At 48.4% G+C, this 10,405-nt stretch overlaps 2 protein-coding genes across 2 annotated transcripts; one reads left to right on the top strand and one right to left on the bottom strand.

Annotated features, from left to right (window-relative positions):
- Positions 1-4,068: 4,068 nt before the first annotated feature.
- Positions 4,069-6,723, top strand: LOC123138169 (E3 ubiquitin protein ligase RIE1). The gene is made up of 5 exons (XM_044558083.1): positions 4,069-4,693; positions 4,868-4,987; positions 5,520-5,652; positions 5,747-5,905; positions 6,242-6,723. Exons 1-5 carry the CDS (start codon positions 4,161-4,163, stop codon positions 6,398-6,400), a joined length of 1,104 nt encoding a protein of 367 aa, XP_044414018.1. The 5' UTR covers positions 4,069-4,160; the 3' UTR covers positions 6,401-6,723.
- Positions 6,724-6,988: 265 nt separating this feature from the next.
- LOC123138168 (pentatricopeptide repeat-containing protein At2g13600) lies at positions 6,989-9,575 on the bottom strand. Its single transcript, XM_044558081.1, has one exon. The coding sequence runs from the start codon at positions 9,542-9,544 to the stop codon at positions 7,640-7,642; it is 1,905 nt and encodes a 634-aa protein (XP_044414016.1). The 5' UTR covers positions 9,545-9,575; the 3' UTR covers positions 6,989-7,639.
- Positions 9,576-10,405: the final 830 nt, after the last annotated feature.

Below are 10,405 nucleotides of genomic sequence, written 5' to 3'. Positions count from 1 at the left end.
TATTTTTCTTTGAGATGTGGGCCAAACACGTGTTTTAATAAACATGTTCAAATAAACTATTAATCAAGAAACGTCTTGCATATGTACAACAATTATACATTAACTTTGTTGTAATCTCCTTTGCGCTACTCCAAGTCTGCACTTTCAGTACACCAAATTATTAACAAAGTAGGAAGTGGGAGAAGTTTTGACACACCAGAGTCTACAGATCATTGAACAGTTGAAGGTGAATATTCATCATTGTAAGCATACTTCAAAAGTACAAATTGCAATACCGTCAAGTTTGAGATTTTGCTTAAATCTGTAGCATAAGCAATTCCGTCCTATGCTATGTCAATTTCAATTTCGAAGTACTGATGAAATTTCGGGCTTCTGGTGGGGAGATGGGGAAGAGAAGAAGAAGATACACTGGGTTACATGGTGGAAGATGTTTGTACCAAAGAAGAGGGAGGGGCGGCTTGGGGTTCAAGGACCTTCATAGTTTTAATCTTGCTATGTTAGCAAAACAGTGTTGGCGACTACTCCAAAATCTGTAATCTCTTTGTGCACGAGTGTTGAGTGCAAAACATTACCCTATTGGTGACATCCTAAAAGTTGGTCCAGCCAGGTCACAGTCAACCGCTCGCCCCGAAAAAGGGGATCTCGTACACAGGCGAAAGGAGGCGACACAGCTTCCCTATGCGAGCCGACGGCGCTGCCTCTGGTTCCCTTTCCCTCTATCGGCCGCTCCGGTGGCGGGAGGGAGGGGGACCTCGGATTTGTGCGTGGGGTGGGTTCGTAGTAGGGTTAGGGTTGTGGGAGACGTTGCTGAGACCGTTGCGGTGGCGCTGCGGTTGAATAAGTTTCCTTGGGCTCTGTTTGCGGTCTGACGGAGCTCTTGCCTTCGTTTAGGAGCCGCTGGGTGGAGGATTCCTGTATCTCGCGAAGGTCGTGGGTTATGGTGTCTGGAGGTCGATCGACACTGACTGGTTGGATCCTCGGATGGGGGATGGTTGTGTGGAGATGAAGATTCTTCTTCCTCATCGGTATGATTTTCTGCTGTTGTTCTCCCTTAAAGAGGAGTTGCATTTGGCGGGTTAGCTCCGGCTTGCAGATAAATATTTGGCAAGATCCATGGATCTTTAACCGGTCTGCTTACCATGCTGAATTTGAACACTAGTTTGGGCATCATTTACGCAGATGTGATGCCAGGGAAGTATTCACATAAATTCAGTTTGGAAGGACATATGGTAGCTTTGGATTCCCATAAAATCGAGCATTTTGGGTGGAAGGTGTTAAAAGGGGGGTGTTACCATGCATAGGGGTGCTTGCAGGAAGGCATATACCGCTTACACCCCAATGCTCGACATGGCTGGTTGGTTTATAAGACATACAATGTTGCCTCTTTACATGTACACGAACATCTGAAGTTTGGCCCGAGCTTGGTTTAGCTAATGTAATTCAAAAGGCAGTCACTGAAGACCGATTCGAGTCTAATACATTGGATATCAAGGTAAGGCACCATTCAACAACTGATGACTTGCCGATGGCGTAGTTTATTTTGGTTACGGCGTGGTATATTTGGGGGCAACGGTGTCAGAGTACAAAGGGTGAAACTATCCAGCCACGGGATTGTACAACCATGTATATTAAGGTTCTGGCGACGAACTTTGTTAGGGCCTCAACACCCAACCAGCCTGCTTGCAAAAACAATCACATTTGAAAGAGCCCGTCCGAGGGTGTTGTCAAAATTAATGTGGATGCCTGATTTTATGCTGAAACGTTGTCAGGAGTTACGGGTGTCATGGCGCGTGATGACCATGACAATTTTATAGCTGTTGGAACCTGGGTGCTACCACATGTGAGCAATGTAGGCTATGCTGAGATTATTGCTATCCAAAATGGTCTGATTTTGGCAGCAAATGTTGGTTATTGAGTCCCACAGTTCTTTTGGGGTGGATACACTCAACCAACTTGATGCATATATGGGGCCAGAAATCCCAATAGGAGCAGAATGCAAACAACTTGCATCAAATTTTGCTAGTTCTAGTTTTATGCATTGCTGCAGAGAAGCTAATAAATACTCGCTTTCATATTTCTTTACAAAGGGAGCAACTAAGAGCAACTCTAGCAGACCCCGCATCCACCCCCGACCCGCAAAATAACTGCCAAAATGCGGGTACGGACCGGAAAGCCTGCCCGACCAGACCCCGCATCCCGCCCTGGCCCGCAAAACATTTTGGGGGGCGGGGCAAATTCCCGACCCCAACCCGGGAAAATGCGGGTTTTCCCCTCGCGGCTGCGTGCCCTGCATCACAGAGAAGCAGTTGGCGGGAGGGACATTTCAGCCCGCGCTCTTTTCACCCTCCTTCCGCCGTCGGCGATTCCGGCCATATCCGCGGGCGGAATCGCGCCCCGGGGCCGCCCCACACCCTCCCGCGTCGAGCCGCTGCAACGCCCCTCCGGATCCAGCGAGAAGAGCCGCCCCCTGTCGCCGCCGCCGCCGGGGATCGACCATCGTCGCCGCCCGGGATCACCCGCCACCGGTTAGTCTTTTTGTTGTGATTTTTGCAAGCTGTGTAGTAGGTTGACACGCCGGTGTGTGTGTAGATGGAGTTGACCCCGTGCGAGAAGTTCTTGCTATCCGATTCGTCCGATTCGGACGACTCGGATGTTGAGACCATGCTTGCAATCTTTCGGCATCAAACATTAGCCATGGCGCTTGCCGTGAAGGAGCATGAAGACGAGCACCGGAAGAGGAGGCGAGGATCGACTGTCGGGCGTTTGTGCATTCCTCGGAATCGCCATCTTGGGAACGAAATGTTGATGCAAGATTATTTCGCGGAGAATCCTACATATCCTCCGCACCTCTTCCGGAGAAGGTACCGAATGCGCCGATCCCTCTTTGTAAAACTTGTTGCCGGTATTTTACTCAAAGAAGAAATGTCGCGGGCTTAAAGGGATTTAGTGCATATCAAAAAATCTCTGCAGCTATGCGGGTGATTGCATATGGTGTTCCGGCTGACTATGCCGATGAGTATCTTCGCATTGGTGAAGATAGCACATTGAAAGAGCATTCGGTGTTTTGCAATGTATGTTTGCCATTGTCCGTGGTCCTGCTCGTTTTTGGGATAAGAAAACCTTGAAGAACATCATGCCATGCTGTGTTATCCTGCACAATATGACTCTTAAAGATGAGAGAGGATTGAGCTTAGAATTCTTTTACGACAATGTGGGTAGCCGTGTCAAACCAGCTAGAGACCCAAACTGCATTAGAGATTTTCTTTAGACATACAAGGAGATTGAAAATGCAGACACCCACTTTCAACTTCACGAAGATCTCATTGAACACCATTGGCAAAGGGCTGGACAGTGACTTATTTTTGTATTCATTTGTATTTGTATTCATGACAAGTTTTGTATTGCACTATTTAAGTTTGCTACGGTTATTTGAATAATTATTCGTAATGCAGATGATTATTGTATTACGTTTGATTCGAATAATTCAGTTTATTTTCGATTCTTGAATTATGTTGTATTTGATATTTGCGGGCTGATGATGTACGGGATGCAGCGGCGCAAAGAGCAGAACCCACAAAGCCGATCCGTAAAAAACTATATTCCGCGAATATACTTTTTTACGGATCCGTTTGGGGGTCTGCATCTGTGCCAGCCCGCAAAAACTATTTTGCGTGAACTGCAAAAACGTTTTGCGGGCCGGCGGGATGCGGGGTCTGCTAGAGTTGCTCTAATAGTCTAGCTCAGAATTCTTTTTGCAATAGAATCTCAATGTTCTGGGATTTCTCTTCCGTGACTTTATTCTCCTCAAATTGTAAACGATGCGGCCATTATTTTAGGAATAAAGTTTTAAGGTTGTAAAACAAAAGCCTAGAAATTAAACTTGAGTGAACAGATTTCATCACAATGATACCTTTTTTAAAGTATAAATCACAATGAACTATTTGTGCGCTCAGTTCGCGACGGGCGCACCGCGCGCAGATACCGCTTAATTCGAAAGAGGAAAACGCGTGGAAGAGGTGATGTGTGATTCTAGACAAACCCCGAAAGAAAGAAAAAACGAGGTGTTTAGTGTTACTCGGCGAAGCAGCGGAGAGCAGACACAACAGTCGTTCGTCAGGAACGGTGGTGTGAGAGGACTCCCCCAACTCCCGATTCCCCAAATGGAGGCGGCCGCATCGTCACCGTCGCCGGAGCAGCCGCTGCTGGCACCGCCGCAGGCAGGCGCCGGCGCCGGCGCGGGGCCCGGGAGCCAGCCCGCCACGCCACCGCCCCCGGCGGCGGCGAGGCCGAGCCGCCTCGCGGCGCTCATCGGGCGCGCGGCGGGGCGGCGCGGGCCGTCGATGCTGGTGCGCGAGACGGCGGCGCTGCAGCTTGACCGGAGGCGCGCCGACTGGGCCCACTCCCGCCCCGTCGTCGCGCTCGACGTCGCCTGGAACGTCGCCTTCGCGGCGGCCGCGGCGGCGGTGCTCGCGGCCTCCACCGCCGAGAGCCCCGCCAAGCCGCTCCGCCTCTGGCTCGTCGGCTACGCCCTGCAGTGCGTCGTGCACGTCTCCCTCGTCTGCTCCGGCACACGCCGCCGCCCCGCCGCCCCCGCGGGAGGCCCCGACATCGAGTCCGGCGCCGCGAACGCCGGGCCCAACAGCTCGGAGAGCGATGAGGGGAACGACGAGGAGGCGATGGAAGAGAGGGCAAGGTAAAGGCAAAACGAAGAACCCCCAAATTTTCCTCTGGTTTCGCTGTCGTTGAGTGGTAGAAGCTGAACTAGGGTTAGTGGATTGTGATATCTGCTTAACTAGAAATCACGCTTGTGCCTCTGTGTGTGCTTTGATGTGCTGACTGCCTTTTGATGATTTCGTTACTTGTGCAGCTCTACGGACCGTTGTGAGTCGGTCAACACGATGGTGTCATTCCTGTGGTGGATCATTGGGTTCTACTGGGTGGTGACCGGCGGCGACATGCTCGAACAAGGTGCTCCAAGACTCTATTGGTACCGTCACCTTAAACCTACACCCATCACGCACTACATTTGTTTGTGGGAATTTGAATGCTTAATTTCTTGTGGCAAGCAGTTTGCAATTGCACATTTGTAACCGAAACCACTAGCGACATAGTTTTATCATACTCCGGATATTACAAGGACTCAAAAGTCAGTTTTATCATACTCCAGATATAACAAGAGTATGTGTTATATCTCGAATGTTGTGACGTGCAAAGTTGAATGCAAGACGGCAGAACAATAACTCTTTTGTTGTTAATAAACGTGTACTGTAAACCCAGAGCAAGTGCGCCAAAACACTTGTTGACTAAAGTGGTATGCTTTCATATGTTATGAATATGAACATTTATAAGTTTTGAAATCTGTTATCTAGTTAATAATATTATAAGCCATTACCCTTTCTGGTAAATACTTAATGCGACTGACAGATAAAGCTGTATTATTCAATCTTCACTACCAATTGGTGAGTGCTAACTTCCTATTAGACCTAACAGAGTTACCTGGCTTCTGATTTGTTGTGCAGGTTAACTGTCGTTTTTCTCGCGTTTGATGTCTTCTTCGCTGTTTTTTGTGTTGTTGTGGCCTGCTTCATTGGAGTTGCACTGTGCTGCTGCTTGCCTTGTGTCGTTGCAATACTGTATGCTCTGGTTGGCCAGGTAATCGATTTATTCTGCGTTTGAGGAAATTTCAGCTACCTTACTACACAAACTATTATTATTTGGCTCATTCCCTTCTCTCTTACATATGTAGGAGGGTGCATCAGATGCAGATATTGGCATTCTCCCCAGATATAAATATTCTGATCCCAGTGAGAATGGAGAAAAGGGAACGGACGAGGGGGTTATGATTCCTATCCTTAATAATAGTGGAACATCTACAAGCGAACGAATTCTTCTTCGTGAGGATGCTGTAAGGATTATGCTTTGTGCTTTCTAACTAAATAGTAAAAGTTGCTTTGTTTGTATGTATAGTTCTTTATATTATCTTTGATCTTCATATATCCTATTGGAAGTGAGCATATAGTTTAGTGATCATATAAGCAAAGGGTATTTCCTATCGGAAGTGAGCATATAGTTTAGTGATCTGTTACACTAGAGAGAACTATACATGTTATGCCAGTTCACAAATTTAGACAATCTATTCTCAGAAACCAAACAATGCTGTGAACTACCTATACAAACAAGAACGGTGCTCAGTTCTTTCTAGTCTTCCGATGCTCTGCTGACAGCTTGTTTGTTCTAACAGGAATGCTGCATATGTCTCTCATCATATGAAGACGGAGTGGAGCTATCTGCCCTCCCTTGCAACCATCACTTCCACTCAACGTGCATTACGAAATGGCTACGAATGCACGCAAACTGTCCACTTTGCAAGTACAACATTCTCAAAGGCAGTGAAAACTGAAAACTCACCGAGGACTTACACTGACATAACTTTCATACTCAAGGCCTGTATGCATGAACATCCTGGAGCAAGCAGCAAGTGAGAAGCCTTGTGATTCCCGTCTGTTTGTAAACTGATGATATCAATGAGAATCTGTTTGTAAACTGATGATATCAATGAGAGTCTGTTTGTAAACTGGTGATATCAGTGAGAGTTTTGTGAGGATTGGCTGTGCTTTCTGTTTAGGATGTGAGCATGTACAAGTGTACATGAATGAACATTAACATAAAGTGTGCTCTGTATAAGAAGGTCACAAAATAGCTTAACGTTTGGTTATGGACTCACTTTATGCAAAATATCTGTATATATTGCTTATGGATGTAAAGAATAGGAGTGATCACAGTAATCGTAGAAGCAGCTGGGTGAGTATCTGACGCTGCTTTTATGACAGGAGTCTGAAGATGACTCTGTTTACTACAGCAGTCATTTTTTTACAGCTGGTAGAAACCTTCATCGGACCTTTCGCAGATACTCCTAGGTTCTGCCATGCTCAGCGCATCAGCTTTCCATCTGAACCAAGATCAAATTACTTGTTCAAGACACACGACATATCAACAGTAAACACAACAATTTATAAGCAAGCAATGCACTTATGCACACAGGATTGCTATCGGTCCTTTAAAAAAAAAGATTGCCATCGGAAATTCACCTACGGTCCGAGTGAAAAAGAGTCAAACAATTCTTCATCACTCTGAGAATTGTGAGCTGAACATCCCTCACTCCCCATTGCCCCTGACTATTACTCCCTCCGTCCAAAATAAGTGTCTCAACTTTGTACTAACTTCACGGAGGGAGTACAAAACAGTAGTGCAAGGTACAATGAGGCTGCACCCAATGACCCTGCGTGAGCTGACATGATGAAAGCCAGTGGTAAACAACACTACAAAACTACCAGCCATTTGCTTACATTTTACAGGCACCACAACATCTGCATCTAAGTAGTGTATCCACAACGAAAACATAGGTGTTTGATGGGCGGATCCACATCCACCATAGGGTCACAGCTGCCCAACTATCCTTCTCCTCCATTAGTTTTCATGGGTCGAAGCTCTGCCCTGTTTGGACATTAGAAGAACATTGGGAGGACGCCTTGTGCAGCCCCAGCCCCCCTACCGTGTTTCACATATCCCAACTCCACCTGACTGAGCACCGAAGCATCTATCTTCTTCTCCACTGGACACCAGATCATGTGTCATCTCTTCAGATAAAGTACCCATCTCCATAGACCTTCGAGAATGCATCATGCACATAAAAGTTCCTCTCTTGGATCATCGCACAGACATTTTCAGCGTCTCGCCACTGCCTACACCTGACGTACATATGCACAAGTAAAGTTTGCAGCACCACATTCGTCTCAGAGCCAATCTTAATGACATGAGCATGTATCTGCCTTCCGTAGCGCAAAAGCCCTTGGTACCGGCAAAGGCTTAGAAGCCCTGCCAAGGTGTATTGGTCAGGCCTAATGCAGGCCAGCTCCATCTGACGGTAAATGTTTATCGACGCACCTGGTTGTCCATCCCCTACATAACCCGAGAGGAGAGCGTTCCAGGATATCAGGTTCCTCTCGTTCATCCTGAGGAACAGTAACCGGGCAACCTCAATGCAGCCGCACTTTGCGTACATGTCGATCAGTTCAGTTTCCAAAACTACATTCATCTGGTGTATGGCCTTGATGGCATGGGCATGAATTTGCCTTCCATACTCTGTATACCTTCTGTTGCCACAAAGCTTAAGAAGGTTCACAAAGGTATGTTGGTTAGGCTTTATGTTTGCGGACTCCATTTGTTGGAAAACCTTGAGTGCCAAGTCAACCTGCCCATTTTCAACGTAGCCAGACAAGAGTGCATCCCAGGCTACATAATTCCTTTCATCCATTCTGTCAAACACCAGTCGAGCATGCTCCATCAAACCACATTTCCCATACATGTCAACAAGTGCGCTGCCCCGGATAGCATCAGTGTCTAATGCTCTTCTTATCAAATAGCCATGGAATGCACTGCCACTGTCAATGTCAGCCAAATGGGCGCAAGCTGCGACTCCACTGCCAAGGGTGAATCGATCAACAGCGAAACCACATTGCTGCATCTGGATGACCATGTCGAGCGCCTCTTCACAAAGACCAAGACGAACATAGCTTGAGATGATGGTATTCCAACTGACTTGATCCCTGTCTACCATTGTGTCAAAAACTGCCCTGCAACTATCCATGTCACCACACTTCCCATACATGTCAATGAGGCAGTTCCAAACGGTGGTGTTCCTTTCAAATCCGAGGGCGACCGCCAACGCGTGCAGCTGCTTCCCACGAACCAGGCACAACAACGCACTGCACGCCTGAATCGCCATCACAAGAACCGAATCAACCGGAGGCACCCCAGCACGCTGCATTGCGGAGAAAGCATCCCATGCCTCGTCCCACCGACAAGAACGGACATAGCCTCCGATGACCACACTCCAGGAGACCATGTTGGCCTCGTCCATCTCAGCGAACGCGTTGCGCGCATCATCCATCAGCCCGAAATCGACGTACGCGCTGACCAGCGCGGTGCCCACCACGACGTGCTGGCACAGGGCGCACTTGATGACCACGACATGCGCGGCCCGGAGCATCCTGCTGTCCTGGAGGCGCGCGCAGGCTTTGAGGACGCTGGGCAGCATGAACCTGCTGACCGGCAGTCCGTCCCGCCGCATCCTGCAGAAGAGCTCGAGGACCTCCGCGTGCCTGCTGGCGTGGGCCAGCGCCAGGATCGCCGAGCTCGCGCTCTTCTCGCCGCTCCTGGGCGCCGCTCTTCTGGGCAGGCCACGTACGCTCGCGCCCTCGCCGCTCGGGCGAAGCATTTCGTCGAACAGGTTGCCCGCCGTGTCGGAAGTCGCGACGCTCCTCTCCTGCATACCGTCGAACGGCCTACGGGGGTTCACGGTTCTTGGGTTGGTTGGCGCGAGCTGTTCCTCTAAGGTGAGCGCGGAGACGGCCACGCGCCGGAGGAGATGGCGGCGACGGCGGCGGCAGCAGGGGCCCCATTTGAGGTGGGCACGCTGGGAGGTGGGATTAGAGGGAGGAAGAGGGAGCGGCTGTGGATAAGGGTGTAGCAGGCAGGAGTCCATCTTCCGCTCAAGTGAGCTCTTTGCCTCTCTCTCGCGGAGTACTTACTACTGACGACGACGACAGCAGAGTCGCCACGTCTGCAGAACCTATTCGGCTAGATTTGTTTTTTTTTTTGAGCCAACACAATGATTCTCCGAACGAAAATTTGTGATTCTATAAAAAAATTGTGAATATTCCATTTCAAGGCACATGAAAATACCATAGAACAAGCTTCAAAATGAAAAATCCATTTCAAGGTACATGAAAACACCGTAGAACAGTTGTTCTAGGCTTCAAAAAAATATTTATTTCAAGGCACATGAAAACTTGGAGCATCTTTGATTCAAAATATTTTCATAGGAATTTTAGAGGATTGAATCCTTTAAAATATATATGTTTGTTGTTCAATTTGTAGGATTCAATCCTATAAGACATTCTCCTAAGGATATTTTTCCTTTTGACGTTGCGTGCCTCAGGGCTCTGATTCATTAAAAAAAGATAGAAGAGAATTGATCAAGTATTTGTATGAAAACTCGGACAAAAACGATTAGAACATATGCCCATAAGATAGGCACTCCAACCGACATGGCTACCCACAAGACCAACACACGCCATCACGGTCGTTCACGACGCATCACTTCTCCACTAGCAAGCGACACCGAGTTCACCACTAACACCCCACCAAGAGACCTTCAGACACGCGGAACCACACCGCCGACGGCGCCCGGATTTGCCTGGCAACACCCTCCGGCTGCGATGAGGTGAGGTCAACTCCACCGCGCGACCCCAAATGAACGTCCGTTTTGTCCAGATTCTGTCTGTTTGGGTAGGGGGATGGGGTCGTGTCCGGGCAGTTTCCGGGATGCGCCCGCGCGCTTGCG

Source organism: Triticum aestivum, chromosome 6B (assembly GCF_018294505.1).
Source record: "Triticum aestivum cultivar Chinese Spring chromosome 6B, IWGSC CS RefSeq v2.1, whole genome shotgun sequence".
Classification (NCBI taxonomy): Eukaryota; Viridiplantae; Streptophyta; class Magnoliopsida; order Poales; family Poaceae; genus Triticum; species Triticum aestivum.
This window is presented reverse-complemented; position numbering and strand designations above follow the sequence as displayed.

Bases quoted from the DNA above. Each gene is read 5' to 3' on its own strand.
- LOC123138169 (XM_044558083.1), top strand. From the start codon at position 4,161: ATGGAGGCGGCCGCATCGTCACCGTCGCCGGAGCAGCCGCTGCTGGCA. The intron at 4,988-5,519 runs GTACCGTCACCT...TTTGTTGTGCAG, and splicing joins GGTGCTCCAAGACTCTATTG to GTTAACTGTCGTTTTTCTCG. The intron at 5,906-6,241 runs GTAAGGATTATG...TTGTTCTAACAG, and splicing joins TTCTTCTTCGTGAGGATGCT to GAATGCTGCATATGTCTCTC.
- LOC123138168 (XM_044558081.1), bottom strand. From the start codon at position 9,544: ATGGACTCCTGCCTGCTACACCCTTATCCACAGCCGCTCCCTCTTCCT.